General features: G+C 43.1%; 1 protein-coding gene across 8 annotated transcripts in view; it reads left to right on the top strand.

Annotated features, from left to right (window-relative positions):
- ABLIM3 (actin binding LIM protein family member 3) overlaps positions 1–18327 on the top strand; it is a 137958-nt gene that overhangs the window by 53005 nt on the left and 66626 nt on the right. For all 8 annotated transcript variants that reach the window (XM_025292448.3, XM_044947494.2, XM_044947493.2 and 5 more), the window contains 2 exons: positions 11812–11995; positions 14199–14311. In XM_025292448.3, the coding sequence (XP_025148233.1) occupies positions 11812–11995; positions 14199–14311 (297 nt within the window). The remainder of the gene's footprint in view (positions 1–11811; positions 11996–14198; positions 14312–18327) is intronic.

Here is an 18327-nt window from a genome sequence, read left to right as displayed (position 1 = left end):
TATCCCTTCCCCCATCCCTCCCCCTGGCAGCTATAAGTTCGTTTTCCAAGTCTGTGGTTCTCTTCCTGTTTTGTAAGTAAGTTCATTTGTATCATTTCTTTTTAGATTCCACATATAAGAGATGTCATATAATATTTCTCCCTCTCTATCTGACTCACTTCACTCAGTATGATGATCTCTAGGTCCATCCATGTTGCCATAAATGGCATTATTTCATTCTTTTTAATGGTTAAGTGATATTCCATTATATATATGTACCAGATCTTCTTAATCCATGCCTCTGTTGATGGACATTTAGGTTGCTTCCATGTCTTGGCTATTGTAAACAGCACTGCAATGAACACTGGGGTGCATGTATCCTTTTGGATCATGTTTTTCTCTGCATATATGCCCAGGAGTAGGATTTCAGGGTCATCTTGTAGCTCTATTTTTACTTTTTTAAGGAAAAAACAAAACTAAAAAATTCCATACTGTTGTCCATGATGACTGTCCCAATTTAGATTCCCACCAACAGTGTAGCAGGGCTCTTTTCTCTCCACACACTCTCTAGCATTTATTGTTTGTGGATTTTTTTATTATTATTATTATGATAGCCATTCTGACTGGTGTGAGGTGATATCTTATTGTAGTTTTGATTTGCATTTCTCTAATTAGACATGTTGAACATCTTTTCATGTGCCTCTTGACCATCTGTATGTCTTCTTTGGAGAAATGTCTATTTAGGTCTTCTGCCCATTTTCTGATTGAGTTGTTTATTTTGATGCTGTTATGCATCATGAGCTGTTTATAAATTTTAGAGGCTAATGCTTTGTCAGTCACATCATTTGCAAACATTTTCTCCCAATCTGTGAGTTGTCTTTTTGTTTTGTTTGTGATCATCCTTTGCTCTACAAAAACTTTTGAGTTTAAGTAGGTTCCATTTGTTTATTTGGTTTTATTTGTTTATTTTGGGTTTTATTTCCATTATTCTGGGAGATGGATTGAAAAAGATATTGCTGTAATTTATCTCAGAATGTTCTGCCTATATTTTCCTCTAAAAGTTTTATAGTGTCCAGTCTCATGTTTAAGTCTGTAATCCATTTTGAGCTTATTTTTGTGTATTGTGTTAAAGAATGATCTAATTTCACTTTTTAAATGTAGCTTTCCAGTTTTCACTGTACCATATGTTGAAGAGATTGTCTTTCTGATATTGTGTAGTCAATTTGTCATAAGTTAATTGACCATAGCTGCATGGGTTTACTTCTGGTTTTCTATCCTGTTCCATTTATCTGTATTTCTATTTTTGTGCCAGTACCGTACTGTTTTGATGACTGTGACTTTGTAGTGTAGTCTGAAGTCACAGAGCCTGATTCTTTCAGTTCCATTTTTCTTTCTCAAGATTGCTTTGGCAATTAGGAGTCTTTTGTGTCTCCATACAAGTTTTAAGATTTTTCTCTTCTAGTTCTGTGAACAATGTCATTGGTAATTCAGTAGGGATTTGCCTTGAATCTGTAGATTTCCTTGGGTAGTATAGTCATTTTGACAATACTGATTCTTCCTATCCAAGAATATGGTATATATTTCCATCTGTTTGTGTCGTCTTTGATTTTTTTCCTCAGTATCTTACAGCTTTCAGAATGCAGTTCTTTTGTCCCCTGAGCTAGGTTTATTTCTTGGTATTTTATTCTTTTTGATGTGATGGTAAATGGGATTATTTCTTTAATTTCTCTTTCTGATTGTTAATATATAGGAATGCATATTTCTGCATATTAATTTTGTATCCTAAAACTTGACCAAATTCACTGATGAGCTATAGTATTGATAGCTTTCTGGTAGCATCTTTAGGATTTTGTGAAGAGGAACTCAAAAGCCTCTTGATGAAAGTGAAAGTGGAGAGTGAAAAAGTTGACTTAAAGCTCAACATTCAGAAAATGAAGATCATGGCATCCGGTCCCACCACTTCATGGGAAATAGATGGGGAAACAGTGGAAACAGTGTCAGACTTTATTTTTCTGGGCTCCAAAATCACTGCAGATGGTGACTGCAGCCATGAAATTAAAAGACGCTTACTCCTTGGAAGGAAAGTTATGACCAACCTAGACAGCATATTCAAAAGCAGAGACATTACTTTGACAACAAAGGTTCGTCTAGTCAAGGCTATGGTTTTTCCCGTAATCATGTATGGATGTGAGAGTTGGACCGTGAAGAAGGCTGAGCGCCGAAGAATTGATGCTTTTGAACTGTGGTGTTGGAGAAGACTCTTGAGAGTCCCTTGGACTGCAAGGAGATCCAACCAGTCCATTCTGAAGGAGATCAGCCCTGGGATTTCTTTGGAAGGAATGATGCTGAAGCTGAAACTCCAGTACTTTGGCCACCTCATGCGCAGAGTTGACTCATTGGAAAAGACTCTGATGCTGGGAGGGATTGGGGGCAGGAGGAGAAGGGGACGCCAGAGGATGAGATGGCTGGATGGCATCACTGACTCGATGGACGTGAGTCTGGATGAACTCCGGGAGTTGGTGATGGACAGGGAGGCCTGGCATACTGCGATTCATGGGGTCTCAAAGAGTTGGACACAACTGAGCAACTGATCTGATCTGATGTACAGTATCATGTCATCTGCAAACAGTGACAGTTTTATTTCTTCTTTTCCAATCTGGATTCTTTTTATTTCTTTTTCTTCTCTGATTGCCATGGCTAGGACTTCCAAAACTGGATTGAATCAAAGTGACTAGAGTTGATATCCTTGTCTTATTCCTGGTCTTAGAGGAAATGCTTTCAGCTTTTCACTGTTGAATATGATGTTAACTGTACGTTTGTCATATGTGGCCTTTATTGTGTTGAGGAAGGTTACCCCTATGCCCACTTTCTGGAGACTTTTTGTCATAAGTGGGTGTTGAATTTTATCAAAAGATTTTTCTGCAGCTACTGAGGTAATCATAAAGTTTTTATTCTCCAGTTTGTTAGTGTGGTATATTGAAGAGTTTCAGAAGGATAGATGTTAACTCTATCTACATATAAAATTAAAATTTTTTTTAAATAATCATCTAGAAAAAAGTGGTTCAGTGTAATTTGCTAAAAATTTTAATGATGTCTGGCAATGTGTCACATGTGACCAGTTCATGAAATTAAACTGATGATTCAGAAAAAAAAAAGATGCTCTGGGAGCTCCTCCTCCTGATGCCAGACCCCCAGGCTAGGGATCCTGATGTGGGGCTCAGAACTTTCACTTCTGTGAAAGAAACTCTGTGATATAATTGTTTTTCAGTTTGTAATTCACCCATCCAGGGGCTGTGGGGTTTGATTTGATAATGATTGTTCCTCTCCTCGGAGAAGGCAATGGCACCCCCCTCCAGTACTCCTGCCTGGAAAATCCCATGGACGGAGGAGCCTGGTAGGCTGCAGTCCATGGGGTCGCTAAGAGTCGGACACGACTGAGCAACTTCACTTTCACTTTCCACTTTCATGCATTGGAGAAGGAAATGGCAACCCACTCCAGTGTTCTTGCCTGGAGAATCCCAGGGATGGGGGAGCCTGGTGGGCTGCCATCTATGGGATCACACAGAGTTGGACACGACTGAAGTGACTTAGCAGCAGTTCCTCTACTACCATCTTGATGTGGCTTCACCTTTTCTTTGGATGTAGGATATCTCTTTTGGTAGGTTCCAGTGGTTTTTTTTCGGTAGTTGTTCAACAGTTAGTTGTGATCTTGGTATTTTCATAAGAAAGTGAGCTCTTGTCCTTATACTCCATCTTGGCAAAGTTCTTTGTGGTTTGTATTTTATATTGAGAATTGGCAAACCCCTTTAGTACTAGTTGACCTAAGAGAGTATCTTGGTGTGTGACCATTTTTACATCCCCAGAAACTGAGACAGGACAAAGAGTAATAACAATAAAATTGTTATAAGGTGGTTTGAACTTTGAATCTACAGTTATATTCTTAACAGATTGTGTTTGTTCTTTTGCTTTAAGCCAAAATTTAATAGTTTAAAACAGTCTTTTATTTAGCTCATGTTTCTCTGGGTTGGCTGGGCAGTTATTCCAATCTGACTTGGTTCTGCTTCTCTCTCCTCACCTCATTATAATGATATGATGGGTCAGCTGGCAGTGGTTGGCAGGCTGTTGACCTGAGTACCTCCATATGGCTTCTTGTCCTTCAGCAGACTGGCTTGGACTCATTTGCATGGTAGTCTTTGAGTTCCAAATGCAACAAAAGAGCAGGCTTTAGTAAGCAAGACCATTTTGTACCTCACCTTGTGTTATACTTGTTAATGTCCCAAAACAAGTCAAATGGCCAACCCAGATTCAAGATCATGGAGAAATAAACTTTGACTTTTGTGGAAGGAGCTGGAACATGAGATTTCAATGATGTGAATACAGAGAAATGAAGAATTTGGCCATTTTGACAGTCTACCGTAGGGAGATAATAGAAAATCTTTTAAGGTAGATTTTAAGACCGAAAAACTTATCATTTTTCTGAATATTTTCAATGTCAGCTTTAGTTGGAGAGTATTTTTGTTTCCAGCAGTAAATGGTATAAGGATTAGTTACCCTGCTGCTGCTGCTGCTGCTAAGTCGCTTCAGTCGTGTCCGACTCTGTACGACCCCAGAGACGGCAGCCCACCAGGCTCCTCCGTCCCTGGGATTCTCCAGGCAAGAACACTGGAGTGGGTTGCCATTTCCTTCTCCAATGCATGAAAGTGAAAAGTGAAAGTGAAGTCGCTCAGTCGTGTCCGACTCTTAGCGACCCCATGGACTGCAGCCTACCAGGCTCCTCCGTCCATGGGATTTTCCAGGCAAGAGTACTGGAGTGGGGTGCCATTGCCTTCTCTGTTAGTTACCCTAAATAACCCTAAATTTCTATGAATTTCTTTTAGAACCCTTTTAAAGTGCACAACTGTGCTGACATGAAAGGAAGGAATCTGTAGAGGTGAAAAAAAAAAATAAAAGCAGAAATCCTTGTGTGACTGCCAATGCCAGATTTAATCCTCATGTTTTATGCTAAATCTTGAAGACCTTGAGCTTTTACCTTGATGGATCATGGAGAATAGAAGTCAAAGCCTAGAGCCTGACCAACATAGGATTCTAACAGGAGACCTCTGAGTAAAACTAAATTTCCTCCTCCCAATGTATAGATGGATGAGAAGTAAACCAGTAAAGGAAACAGCACTGAAACTTTCCTGTACCAACTTAGGCACTGGGTATAATACAGCAAAATTTGTAACAAAATGTCTGACCATACCCACTCTTTATATGGATTCACATTCTATTTTCATGCTATACATTTGGCATTTTTGAAAGTGAAACAGAATTTTAAAGTGATCCCACACTTGGCAAAGGCCAGGTTTATTCTAGACCTCAAAGAGTTTCTACAGATAACATTATTATCATAATGAATAACTCCAGTAAAAAATGCACAAATCATAATGAGAGAAAGCCAGCAGAATGATGGAGAGTAGAATGGGAACCTTGGAGACTTTATAGATTGAAGTTTTCTGACATTGTATAACTACTTTCAATACATTTAAACAAGAGAAGCCTGCAAAAACAATGAACAAGAGACAATACATTATAACAACAGCAGATTTGAAAAAGAAACAATATACCTTTTAGACATAAAAATGTATAGTATTTAAAATTTAAAATTCAGTGTATGGATTAAATAGCAGATCAGATGTTGTTGAAAAGACAATAAACTTTAAGATTCAGTAAAGAGAGTGGTGAGCGACTTCACTTTCACTTTTCACTTTCATGCATTGGAGAAGGAAATGGCAACCCACTCCAGCGTTCTTGCCTGGAGAATCCCAGCGACAAGGAAGCCTGGTGGGCTGCCGTCTCTGGGGTCGCACAGAGTCGGACACGACTGAAGCAACTTAGCAGCAGCAGCAAAGAGAGTGGTATATATTTACAGCCCAGAAATACAAGAAAGTGGTAAAAATAAAAGAGAAGTTTATACATGGAGAATATAGGAGAGAGTTTGACATATACCTAATCAGAGTTCTACAGAGATATAATAGAGGACATGAGTAGGAGGACAATATTTGAAGAGATAGCATCTTTGAATTATGTATAACTGTTGAAAGACACAAATCCTTGAATCTAGGAAACTTAATAAATCCCAGTAGGAAAATATAAAAGAAATCTACCTACACACATCATAGTGAAACTGCAGATCACCAAAAACAACCTCCCCTCCCCACCCCCAAAAAAACCCATCTTAAAAGTAGCCAGAGAGAAGAGCCAGGACATCTGCATGTTAATGGTAAATAAGCTGACAGCTAAAGTTTTAGTAGCAATAAGGAAATCTGAGAACAGTGAAATAATATCTTTATGTACTGAAAGAAGTACCTAAAAATTTATATATTCAGCAAAACTATCTTTCAAGAACAAAGGCAAACCAACAGCTAACATCATACTTAATGGTGAAAGACTGACTGACTGATTCCCTTTGAGATCAAAAATATTAATAAAAAAAGTCTGCTCTTACCACTTCTGTTTAACATTGTACTGAAAGTTCATGGTAGGTCAGTTAGGCAAGAAAATGAAATAAAAGACACCCAGATTGAAAAGGAAATAAGAATATCTCTATTTGTCCATGGCATGATCTTGTGTATAACAAATCCCAAGGAATGCACTAAAAACTATTAGAAGTAACAAGTTGATCAGATTTCAAGTTACAAGATCAGTTTACCAGAATTAGTTGTATTTCTAGGTACTTAGAATGAACAATCTGAAAATAAAATTGAGAAAAAAATTCCCTTTACAATAGCATCAAATAAAATGCATAAGAATAAATTTAATGAAGGCATAAAATTTATACTTTGAAAGCTATAAAAAATTAAAGAATAAGTGAAAAAATATACCATGTTCATGGATCAGAAATCTTGTTTTGATGGCGATATTCTCAGGTCAGTCTACAAACTTGGCGCTATCTTAGTCAGCTCAGGCTGCCATAACAAAATGAAGATTGGGTGACATAAACAGCAGTAATGTATTTTCTCACAATTCTGGAGGTTGCAAGTCCAAGATCATGGTGTCAGCAGAGTCAGGTTATGGAAAGCTGTCTTCCTGTCTTGCCGACAGGTACCTTCTCATTGTGTCCTCACATTTTCCGAGAGGGAGGGAAAGAGGTGGAGGGGAGGGAGGGAAGGAGGGAAGATGAGAATGAGAAAGAGAATGAGCAAGTTTGCTGGTGTCTCTTCTAATGAGGGCACTAATCCCATAATGAGGGTCCCATCCTATGGCCTCATCTAAACCTAATTATCCCCTAAAGGCCACCTATCTAAATACCATCACGTTATGGCTTGGGGCTTCAACATACACATCTGGGGAGGACACTATTCAGTTCATAGCACATGTAATCCCTATGAACATCCCCACTGACTTCTTTGCAGAAATTGTCAAACTGATTCTAAAATGTATGTGAAATTAGAGACATAGAAAAACCAAAATAATCTTTAAAAAGAAGAACAAAGTTGGAAGACTCAAAATTCCCACTTTAAAAGCTTACTGCAAAGCTACAATAAACACAACAGTGTGGTACAACGATAGACATAGAGATCATAGAGAGTAGAAATGAGAGGCAAAGATAAAGCCCTGGGCTTCCTTGGTGGCTCAGTGGTAAAGAATCCATCTGCCAGTGCAGGAGAAACGGGTTCGATCCCTGATCTGGGAAGATACCACATGCCATGGAGCCACTGGGCCCATACTCTAGAGCCCAATTGTTCAATGGTGCTCTATAATAGCCTATGCTCCAGAGCCCATGTGTTGCAACTACTGAAGCCCTCATGCCTTGGAGCCTGTGCCCCACAGGAGAAGCCACTGCAGTGAGAGACCTACACGCTGCACCTAGAGAGTAGACCCTGCTCATCACGAGTAGAGAAAGCAGCAAGACCTAGCACAGCCAAAAATCAATTAATTAATTAAATTTTAAAAATGCAGTCTTATATTTATGGCCAGCTGAATATTATCAAGACAACCAAAATAATTCAATAGGGAAAGAATAGTCTTCAACAAATGTTGCTAGGAAAACTGAACATATGTACACACACAAAAATAAAATTGGAGTCTTCTTCACACCATACACAAAAATTAACTCAAAGTGAGTCAAAATATAGGAGCAAATATTCGTGACGTTAAGTTAGGCAAAGCCTTCTTGGACATGATAACAAAGAAAGCAACTGGGGAAAAATAAACATCATCAAAATTTAAAATTCTTTTGCTTCAAAATAGATCATCAGGAATGTAAAAAGTAAACACATAGAATGAAAGATAGGATCTGTAAATCATGTACTGATACTTGTAAAGGAGTTGTATCTAGGACAGGTGGAATAGATCAGTTGTGATATGGCACCCCACTCCAGTACTCTTGCCTGGAAAATCCCATGGACGGAGGAGCCTGGTGGGCTGCAGTCCATGGGGTCACTAAGAGTGGGACATGACTGAGTGACTTCACTTTCACTTTTCACTTTCATGCATTGGAGAAGGAAATGGCAACCCACTCCAGTGTTCTTGCCTGGAGAATCCCAGGGACAGGGGAGCCTGGTGGGCTGCCATCTATTGGGTCTCACAGAGTCGGACACGACTGAAGCGACTTAGCAGTAGCAGCAGATGTGGTCACACAGTTGCATACAGCACAGCAAAACAAAGGAACCACAATTAGGTGCATCGACACGAATGAATTTCAAAACCATAACACTGAGAAAACGAAGCAGTAAATTACACAGAAGAGTTAATGCAGTATGATTCCATCTGTATAAAATTCAAAAACAGGCAAAACTAAACAATAGTATTGTTTGTGGAGTCGGACACGACTGAAGTGACTTAGCAGCAGCAGCAGCAAAGGTAGTAAAACTGTAAAGAAAAGCAAAGAGATTGATAAACTCATGATTCGGGAAAGGAGTGTGGAGAGGAGGCATTCTTAGGGTGATGAATGGGATTCCAAGGTGCTGGTAACGTTGTTTCATAAGTTCACTAATGGATACCTGGGGGCGTATTTTATGTTTCTTCTTTACAGTGTACAGTATACAGTGTGGTATATTTATTACATTTTCTATATGTATATTTCACAATTTAAATGTTTAAAATAATGAATGAAATCCCCCTCAGGGGACCTTCTTTGAAAGGACTTTGAAAGTCCATAAAACTGTCTCATTTGAAAAGTTGAAAATCAACAGAATTATATGACAGAATCCTAGACTCTTAGACGCTGATGTGTCCTCAGTTACCACATACCTCCCTCATTTTACAAATGAGGCAGCTGAACTCCAGAGAGGTGAAGTCACTTTTTCAAAGTCACACAGCACTTGAGTGCTAGAATAGAAATATGGAGGAAGGTCCAGTGACCCTCAAAATAGTACATTTTCCACTGAAACACAGTAAGGCTGGGTGTAAAGCCTCTTCTAGGCATTATATTTATAGTGAGCTTTCATTCTTTATTTTCTTGAAGCAGTTCTGAGTTCTCATATTCTGTCCCATTGTCAGACCATATGATCTTTATTTTAATTATAAGACTTTATTTTTTGATTCACAAAATAATGACTGCCCTGGATATATGAATTGCATGTCACTTCCATACTGCAGACCCTTCCCGTGGCCTTTCTTGTTATTTGAATGAAGACCTCTGCTCAGGCTCAAACACATCTGTCATGCTGGTCAAGCCTACCTTCCACTTCGTGTTCCCCACTGTATTTCCAGGAACATGGGATTCTTATCAACTCTTACATCCTTTCTACCAAAAACTTCCTCCTTCAGCTCCTTGGGGGAAACGAAGGAACTGATTGTTCCAAGTTTTTGTATGGCCTCCTGGTTTTCTCCACTGGGAGAGGTGACTCTGGGAGTAGAATTGGCAGGGGACACAAAGGAGAGAAAAGAAGGGAAAAAACAGGAGCTCTTTCCAGGGATGTCATAGGCCATGACCTAACTAATTCCACAGCCATCAATCGATCTGCCACCTGCACACTCCAGAACAGCCTGTTCTCTGGCCTTGCCTGCCCTCCAGACCAGTCATTGTTTGATATGATGAGTTTTCATGAATGCTGATGAAAGATGAAGCCTGATGAAAGATGGACCCTGCCCCACTTGCTACCTCCACCACCACCTCCTCCACTCGCCAGCCCAGAGGGCTGGTCTCTATGGGCCTCCGGCTCTACCTCATACAGAGTTTTAAATGTTTAGACACATAGTCAGCCCTGAATAAAGCTCTTCTTCTTCTAGACTCACAGGATGTCAATATCAGAAGAAAATCTCAGGTCATTTCTTGTCCAGTTTCTGCTTTTTGCATAGCAGTGAACAGAGGCCCCAGATTACAGACAGCCAAGGTCATCGTCACCCAGGGAGTTAGTGGCAGTGACAAGGCCAGAGACCAGGTGGTCAGACTTCCAGAGTAGAGTCTGTCACTGACCTAGACTGTTTTCCCTGGTGCTGTGACATGTGAATTCACTTTGAAGCTGCCCTGCTCCCTCACCTTGGCCCTTTAATCCTACCTCTGGCCTGCAGAGTAAATAAACACTTGTGAAATACTTCTGACATTCACCTGGAAGTCCCTCCTACCTTTAACCAAGCTGCTTTTGGAAAACAACTTTGCCTGTTAAAAATGAGAGGGTATTTACTGGGGTGATGTCACCCGGTCCAGGCCAAGTCTTTGATAAAGCTGAGTCAGGCTAACTACATTTTTGGGAAACCGATGTATTAAAGCTAAGTGCCTGTTTATTACCGTAAACAAGAGCTGTAACTCTCTGTTGTATCAGTTCACATTGCCCTGATCAGCTGCTTCTTCCCAAAGGCAACCTATGTAAAAAGTCAAACTGTCAGACAGTCACTTGGTGAATGCAAACTCTGAACGAGGAGGATTTGAAAGAGCTCTCCAGCTGCTTTCCTTTGTTGCTGACTGGTCCCTTCCTGGCTGACCCATCCTTGTTTTAACTGGATCAATATACTCAGCAGTTTTGGGGGCCCTGAGAGTCATTCGATATCTTGAAGGAAACTTAGCCTCTTTCTGCTCTTCCCATTATGTGTTGATTTCATAACTCTCAGAGGGAAATCTCATTCCCCACATTTCTAAGTCCTTTGGGGGAGGGGGTCCCCCATGATTTAGTTGTTCAGACACCTATAATTATGTCCACGTGCTCTTCTATTATCCGCCCTACATTACTTCATCTCGTCCACCAGGATATCTCAAAAGACTTTTGATGCGGACAGATTATAATCTTCAAATCATATATCCCATTGACATTCTAAGTTGTCTTCATCTAGCACAGACTCGTACACACAGGAAATGCCCAGGAAATTTTTAACTGAATGATTCCTTTATTAAATCATGGTATCACTAGCTGTGTTGCATTGTGTGAGCCGCATGGCCTATATCTTAAGAGGACTGTACAACATGGCTGGTGTCAGTGCGCAACCCACTCCAGTATTCTTATCTAGAGAATCCCAGGGATGGGGGAGCCTGGTGGGCTGCCGTCTATGGGGTTTCACTGGGTTGGACACGACTGAAACGACTTAGTAGCAGCAGCAGCAGCAGCAGTGCATCAGGGTCAGCCAGGGAGTTGTGCTAAAAATGCAGGTGCCTAGGCTCTGCAACCCCAGAGAGTCTGATTCAGGCCCCGGCAGCTGCATCTCCAGAAGTTTTCCAGGTGATTCTGATGCAAGTCATCGTCAGACAATCCTTTAAGAAGCACTGGCCCCAGAGGCCCATGAGTTCCCATGTGTCACCATTCTCTGGTCGCTTGTAACTGAGTCAGCCTCCAGCCTCATCCCCAGCAAGAACCTCCTGCTCGCAGACCCTTCCTTGGACTCACCTGCCTTTATTTCCCTCCTTGTTTCCTAAAGTGTGTGGCTGTGGCCTAGCCCAGTCAGGCTTCTTCTTCAAGAACCAGGAGTACATCTGCACCCAGGACTACCAGCAACTCTACGGCACCCGCTGCGACAGCTGCCGGGACTTCATCACGGGCGAGGTCATCTCCGCGCTGGGCCGCACCTACCACCCCAAGTGCTTCGTGTGCAGCTTGTGCAAGTGAGTGGGTGGCCAGTGAGGGCTGGGGACCCTGCCTCGGTCCCTGGGGAAGGGAAGAAATGGCCTTTCCCAGGCAGATCTCGAGGTGAACACTTTCATTCCTAGACTCTCAGGGGTGGGAGGACTTGACAAGCAAATGGTTTTGAACATTTAGCAACTGAATCCTGTCTGTTAGATGTGGTCTCATACAAAACACTAGTTTGTCCCAAGATGAAGGCAGAGTAAAGATCTGAGCCCCTACACTCAAGTCTCCTATTTCTCATCAAAAGGCCCCAAAGGAACCACTGAGTGCCATGGCCTCTCAAGACTCAGTGTGGAATCCACAGGTCTGGCTCAGGCTCTCACATCCTCAGCTACATGTGGTCCTAGGATGTCTATTTATCGCCTTCCTCCACAACCCTGGAGGTGACCCCACCTCTGTAAGCCTCAGCTTCATTGGTAAAATGGGCACCAAACCAGTCCAACTTCTCTAGGTTTTCAGGAAAATAAATGAGACAGTACCTGCAGAGACCGCTCAGTGACTGGTACCAAATTCTGTCTGATTTTATTATTCTTTTCTTTATCATAATGTTCTTCATCCACCTTCTCAAGACTTTACAATTTATTTTTAATTGAAGGATAATTCTTTACAATATTATGTTGGTTTCTGCCATACATCAACATGAATCAGCCATAGGTATACCTATGTCCCCCCACTCTTGAACCTCCTTCCCACCTTCCACCTCATCCCATCCCTCTAGGCTGTTACAGAGCCCTGGTTTGAGTTCCCTGAGTCATACAGCAAATTCCCATTGACTATCTATTTTATATACGGTACTGTATATGTTCCATGTTACTCTCTCCATTCTCAAGACCTTGATGGAAAGCTCACCATCTGCCTCCTCCCCACCCCAAGCATCCCCATTACTTGTTAACTTAGCAAATGTACCTTAAGGACCCACTGTATACCAAATACCATATTAAGGAGACAAAAAATAAAGAAAACCTCAACCCTGTCCACCAATATTTTAACATTTAATGGACTGCTCTAAGTCATAAGTAAAACACTATTGGAGTATATGTATGTACTTTTTCATAGGGAAAGTAATTTATAGATCAGTTATTCTTCTCATAAAATAACCATCTCTTTGTTACCAGTTAGAGTTATTAACCACTTGGGGTTTTTGATTGAGACTAATGGCACAGTGCCTAAGAAAATATCATCCAGTGGCATTCATTCTTTCATCCAGCCCTTAAAACCTGGGCCTTAGGTCCTAGAATGCCAGAACCATTGGAAGTTTGCCCAGTAGGGTCCACATAGTGTAACGTGGAGGTTTTGTGAAGCCCAGTGGAGATGAGGTGTCTTCTCAAGGTCATGATCCATGTCCTTGTAGCGGTAGTGAGTGCCTGGGCTGTGACAACACCCCCCCCCGGCACTCCCTCCATTGTTCAGTCGCTAATGTGAGGGCAGAGAACCACAGCAGGCTTAGGGCCGTGTGCTCAGAACCCATGTTAACAGCCATTCTAGACTTCATGAGCGTGATGGGATTGGCTGTGCTGAGGGTTCTAAACAGTTTATATTTAGTTAGGGAGGCAGGACAGGACAAGCTTGAGATTCCTGAGCTGTGGAACTCCCAACGGTTCAAAGGCAGATGAGCAGAGGAAGAGGTTCTCTATGGGTGTCTAAGGTTCCTGGGGAGTAAAAGGAAGACGTTTTGGCAAATTGAATTGAGTTCTTCCTGACATACAGGGATAGGTCAAGTTGGGAAGACATCCTTCCAAGAGGAAGCACCCCTGAGACGAGCTTTTAGCCTCTTTATTGCATAGAAGGAAATGGAAACCCACTCCAGTATTCTTGCCTGGAGAATTCCATGGACAGAGGAGCCTTCCAGGCTATAGTCCATGGGGTCACACGAGTCAGACACGACTTTGCGACTAAGCCACCACCACCACCGTTGTGTAGAGGAGAAATGTAAGCTCAAATAAGTGCTGTGATTTTCCCAATGTTTAAAAATCATGTAAATGGCCCAACTGGATCTCCTTCCAGTCCTGATCCTGACTGAGTGGTTTAGCTCTGCCCCGGGAACAGCCCATGAATGTAGCTGGTACTCTATATGTGCTGTATGTGCTACCAGAGATCTTCAAGCACATATCGTCAAGTCACCTATAGACACACAGCCCTCTGGAGAGGAGGTGTTGAATTCCTTCTTCTTCCTCCTCACAGGAAGCCCTTCCCCATTGGAGACAAGGTGACCTTCAGTGGGAAGGAATGCTTGTGTCAGACGTGCTCCCAGTCCATGACCAGCAGTAAGCCCATCAAGATCCGCGGACCAAGCCGTGAGTCCTCCCCGCCGGGTGCCTCCCCGTCTGCAAGCACATCTCCCAGGGCTCCCCTGTCCCAGTTTCACTGACCATTTCCCTTCTGCAGCCTGGAGGGAAGTGGGGGCAGTTCCCACCCTGGAGGACTCCTGAAGTATGACCCAGTTGGCAGACAGCCCAGACTCATGAGCTTCCCTACATACAAATGCAGGGAAAACAGGCTGCCCAACAGTAAACAGGGATGGCCTGGGCCATGTCTCAGCCACTTGGGTGGTTCTCTTGGAATGAGCGGGCCTCCTTGTCTCCCCTCTGGTCCATGCTGCCTGGAGCACCCCAACAGAGCTGATCAGGTGTTTTCCACCAGTGGCTCTCAATTCTTAAAATCCCCCAAAAAACTATATGCAGACATATCTTAGCAAAAGATGGAATATGGGAGAAAGCCACAGGGCTGTGTTTAGTGTCTCTTAGGGTGTGTCCTGTGGACTGCAGCATTAGCTTCACTGCAAAACTGGCAAAAATACAGATTTCTAGGCCCATTTTGGACTTGTAGGAATGGGACCTAGAAATATATGATCATAAGAAGCTTCCTGAATGATTCATTCGCTGCTCCTAAAACTGAGAACTACTCATAAAGGTCATGTTCTATCACTAAAACACAGGTTGGGGCATGAAGGGGAGCTGAGAATCAGAGGTGTACCTTAGAACAGTCATTCTGATTTGTGGAATGTCCATTCCATTCCAACTTGTCTAGCTGTAAGATATCTAAATCACTGTTGCAAAACGCCCTTCTCGGACCCCTCACTGCATGTGCCCACACACACACCCAGGGTCTCGTAAGCCAGGTTGCTGTGCTGCTAAGTCGCTTCAGTCGTGTCCGACTCTGTGCGACTCCATAGATGGCAGCCCACCAGGCTCCCTTGTCCCTGGGATTCTCCAGGCAAGAACACTGGAGTGGGTTGCCATTTCCTTCTCCAGTGCGTGAAAGTGAAGTCACTCAGTCGTGTCCGACTCTTAGTGACCCCATGGACTGCAGCCCACCAGGCTCCTCCATCCATGGGATTTTCCAGGCAAGAGTACTGGAGTGGGGTGCCATCGCCTTCTCCAAAGCCAGGTTAGGCTCCAGCATTCTTTCATGTTACATGACACTCTCACTGGCCTTGTCAGCAGAATCAATGAAAGCCCATTAGCATCCTGCACTGCATCACTGCGCCATGTGGGGGCTGTCAGCCACAGCACCAGCAGGATCAGCATGCTGGGGCTGTGTCCACTCGAGGAGGGTGAGCACAGAACCACCTCCCCCAAGTTAGCAGGACTCAGCTCCCGGAGGCTCTAATAGCAAGGGAGCCTGTTGGAGGGGGTGCTCCCTCCATCATCCTTCCCTCCTTTCAGTTGATTCAGACCTGTTCCCAGACCTTCCTTCAGTGTCTTTGGTGGGGATCCAGAAAAATTTGCTGCTCTGAGCAGGTTTCCATCTCGAGGTGGCTAAGGCTGAGTGCATACAGTTATCCTTCCTAACTGCTTGAAAGCATCATCCAGAATGACAGCAAGTCTGGAATGCTGGGATGCAGGACCACAGGACCATGATGCTCAGGTACCCGGACACCAGTGAGACCATGGGTGAGGCCATAGAGAGAAGCCAGCTGGAGTCAGGAGGCTGTGTTCCTTCTGTGTGATGCATTCCTGTCATGCAGCCTCCCTGTGGCTCAGTTTACCCAACTTGGTGGAAAGCAAATTCAGCAATCAGACTAACATACATCATAGTGTGTAAACTATACAGAGTGAAGTAAGCCAGAAAGAAAAACACCAATACAGTATACTAATGCATATATATGGAATTTAGAAAGATGGTAACAATAACCCTGTGTATGAGACAGCAAAAGAGACACTGATGTATAGAACAATCTTATGGACTCTGTGGGAGAGGAAGAGGGTGGGAAGATTTGGGAGAATGGCATTGAAACATGTAAAATATCATGTATGAAACGAGTTGCCAGTCCAGGTTCAATGCACGATACTGGATGCTTGGGGCTGGTGCACTGGGACGACCCAGAGGGATGGAATGGGGAGGGAGGAGGGAGGAGGGTTCAGGATGGGGAACACATGTATACCTGTGGCAGATTCATTTTGATATTTGGCAAAACTAATACAATTATGTTAAGTTTAAAAATAAAATAAAATTAAAATAAAATAAAATAAAAAAATAAATATAAAGTGAGGGGTTTTGTTGGCTTGGCGGTCTAATCTAGAAAACATGCCAGAGGAGAACTGAGAATAAATTCCTGAATCTGCTGTTATTTCACTCAGCTTGTGTTGTGTGTTACTGTGTGCCTTGGGGATCTCAGGCAGGTGGGAGATTTCCTCAGCTGCGTGTGGGAGGCCTGCATGGGAGCACATCCACGAGGAGAGGCTGCTAAATTCTCCACCATAATTCTTCAGATCAGGAGGTGGAAGAAGGGAAGGAAGAGTCAGTACAGAAGAACAGTGAGCATGTGGGCAGTCTCCAGGGGAATGCGGAGGATCATGGCTCATCTTGCTACTCACGAAGTCTAGACATCAATGTGTGGATCTATGGGGCATATGTTTCAGAGAAATGTTCTTTCCCCAAAGGTGGTCATTGTCCATGCTGCAAACACAAAGTAGGCTCCTGACTCGAGGGGAGGTTGAAAGGGCTTCTGAGTCCCCTAGGGATGGAGGAAACTAAAACAAGATTCAAAAGAGTGCTAAGATGATGAACATAGCTTGGAAAAGGAAAATTAAGGATGAAAACTTGCTGTATTTTTGAGCCAGAGGAGTGTGAATTTTCATTCCTGGAATGTCAAGACACTGTGGAAAAGCAGAATCTGTATCTACTCGGAAGAGATCAAGAATACTTGGGAGCTGTTAAGAGATGGGAATCGTGTTACTTATCACAGGCAGGAGAACTGTTTCTTCACAGACCTCAGTGAGAAGAATCAGGGGCAGAAGCACCACCACCACCTCCAGCAGCACCATTGCCATCACCACCATCACGGTCACCAACGTACCATCACCACTGCTAACGTTGACTGACTTCCTAGTGCCAGGCACTGCACAGACCTCAGTGAGAAGAATCGGGGGCAGAAGCACCACCACCACCTCCAGCAGCACCATTGCCCTTACCACCGTGAGTACCACTCACACCACCAGCGGTGCCATCCCCTCGGTCTCCAGCATCGTGTTGAATACCATCACCACCACCAGCACTATCACCGACATGACCGTCACCTTTGCTGACGTGCACTGTTCCTAGTGCCAGGCACTGCACAGGCCTCACTGCAAAGAATCAGCAGCAGTCATACCATCACCACCAAAACTACGGCCATCACGGCTGCTAGCATCGACTGGCCATTACTATTGTCAGTACTGCACTTAGTTTTCTAAACATCTCACTGAATCATTACCACACCTCTATGAGGGAGCAAGAGCAATGGTTTTTAGATAAGAAACCAGATACTCTAAGAGTGTCAAAGGTCACTCAGATAATGGTAATGGAACCAGAGTGTGAGCCTAGGCAAGTCTGGCTTTGGAGCCTACTCCCTTAACACCCTATACCAGAGACATGACTTGCTAATAGGAAGGGTCCTGTCTTTCTGGATTAGTTGCCTAAAACAAGGTGGGGAGCTTGCTATGACTCACACACCCACCTATTTTTGCTGTAATGAATGACACAGTCAGAAAAAGCTAAAAATAACTGTCTGGGGTCTTCAGAGATTCCAGTAAACGAAGGGATTTAGGAGGAGCAGGTGCATCGTGCTTATTGCCAGCTGAAGGTGGTAATTTTGGAATAAAGAAGAATGTATGAGGAATGGAGTGGACAGCTGGCTGTGCAGAATCCAGCTTGGGACAGGGTGTGTCCTGACCTTGCTTATTACACCAGGTCCATGGGCTCCCGGATGCAGTGCCTGAAGCTCCAATGTTGGTCATAAGTAAAAGTTGGAAGAAGAGGGGAGAAAAAGATCCTGGTAAAGATCCTTCATCTGAAGCCAGTTGAGTGGAGGATGAGCAATATAATATGA

Source organism: Bubalus bubalis, chromosome 9 (assembly GCF_019923935.1).
Source record: "Bubalus bubalis isolate 160015118507 breed Murrah chromosome 9, NDDB_SH_1, whole genome shotgun sequence".
Taxonomy (NCBI): Eukaryota; Metazoa; Chordata; class Mammalia; order Artiodactyla; family Bovidae; genus Bubalus; species Bubalus bubalis.
The sequence above is the reverse complement of the archived record's forward strand: the minus strand, read 5'-3'. Positions and strand labels throughout refer to the sequence as shown.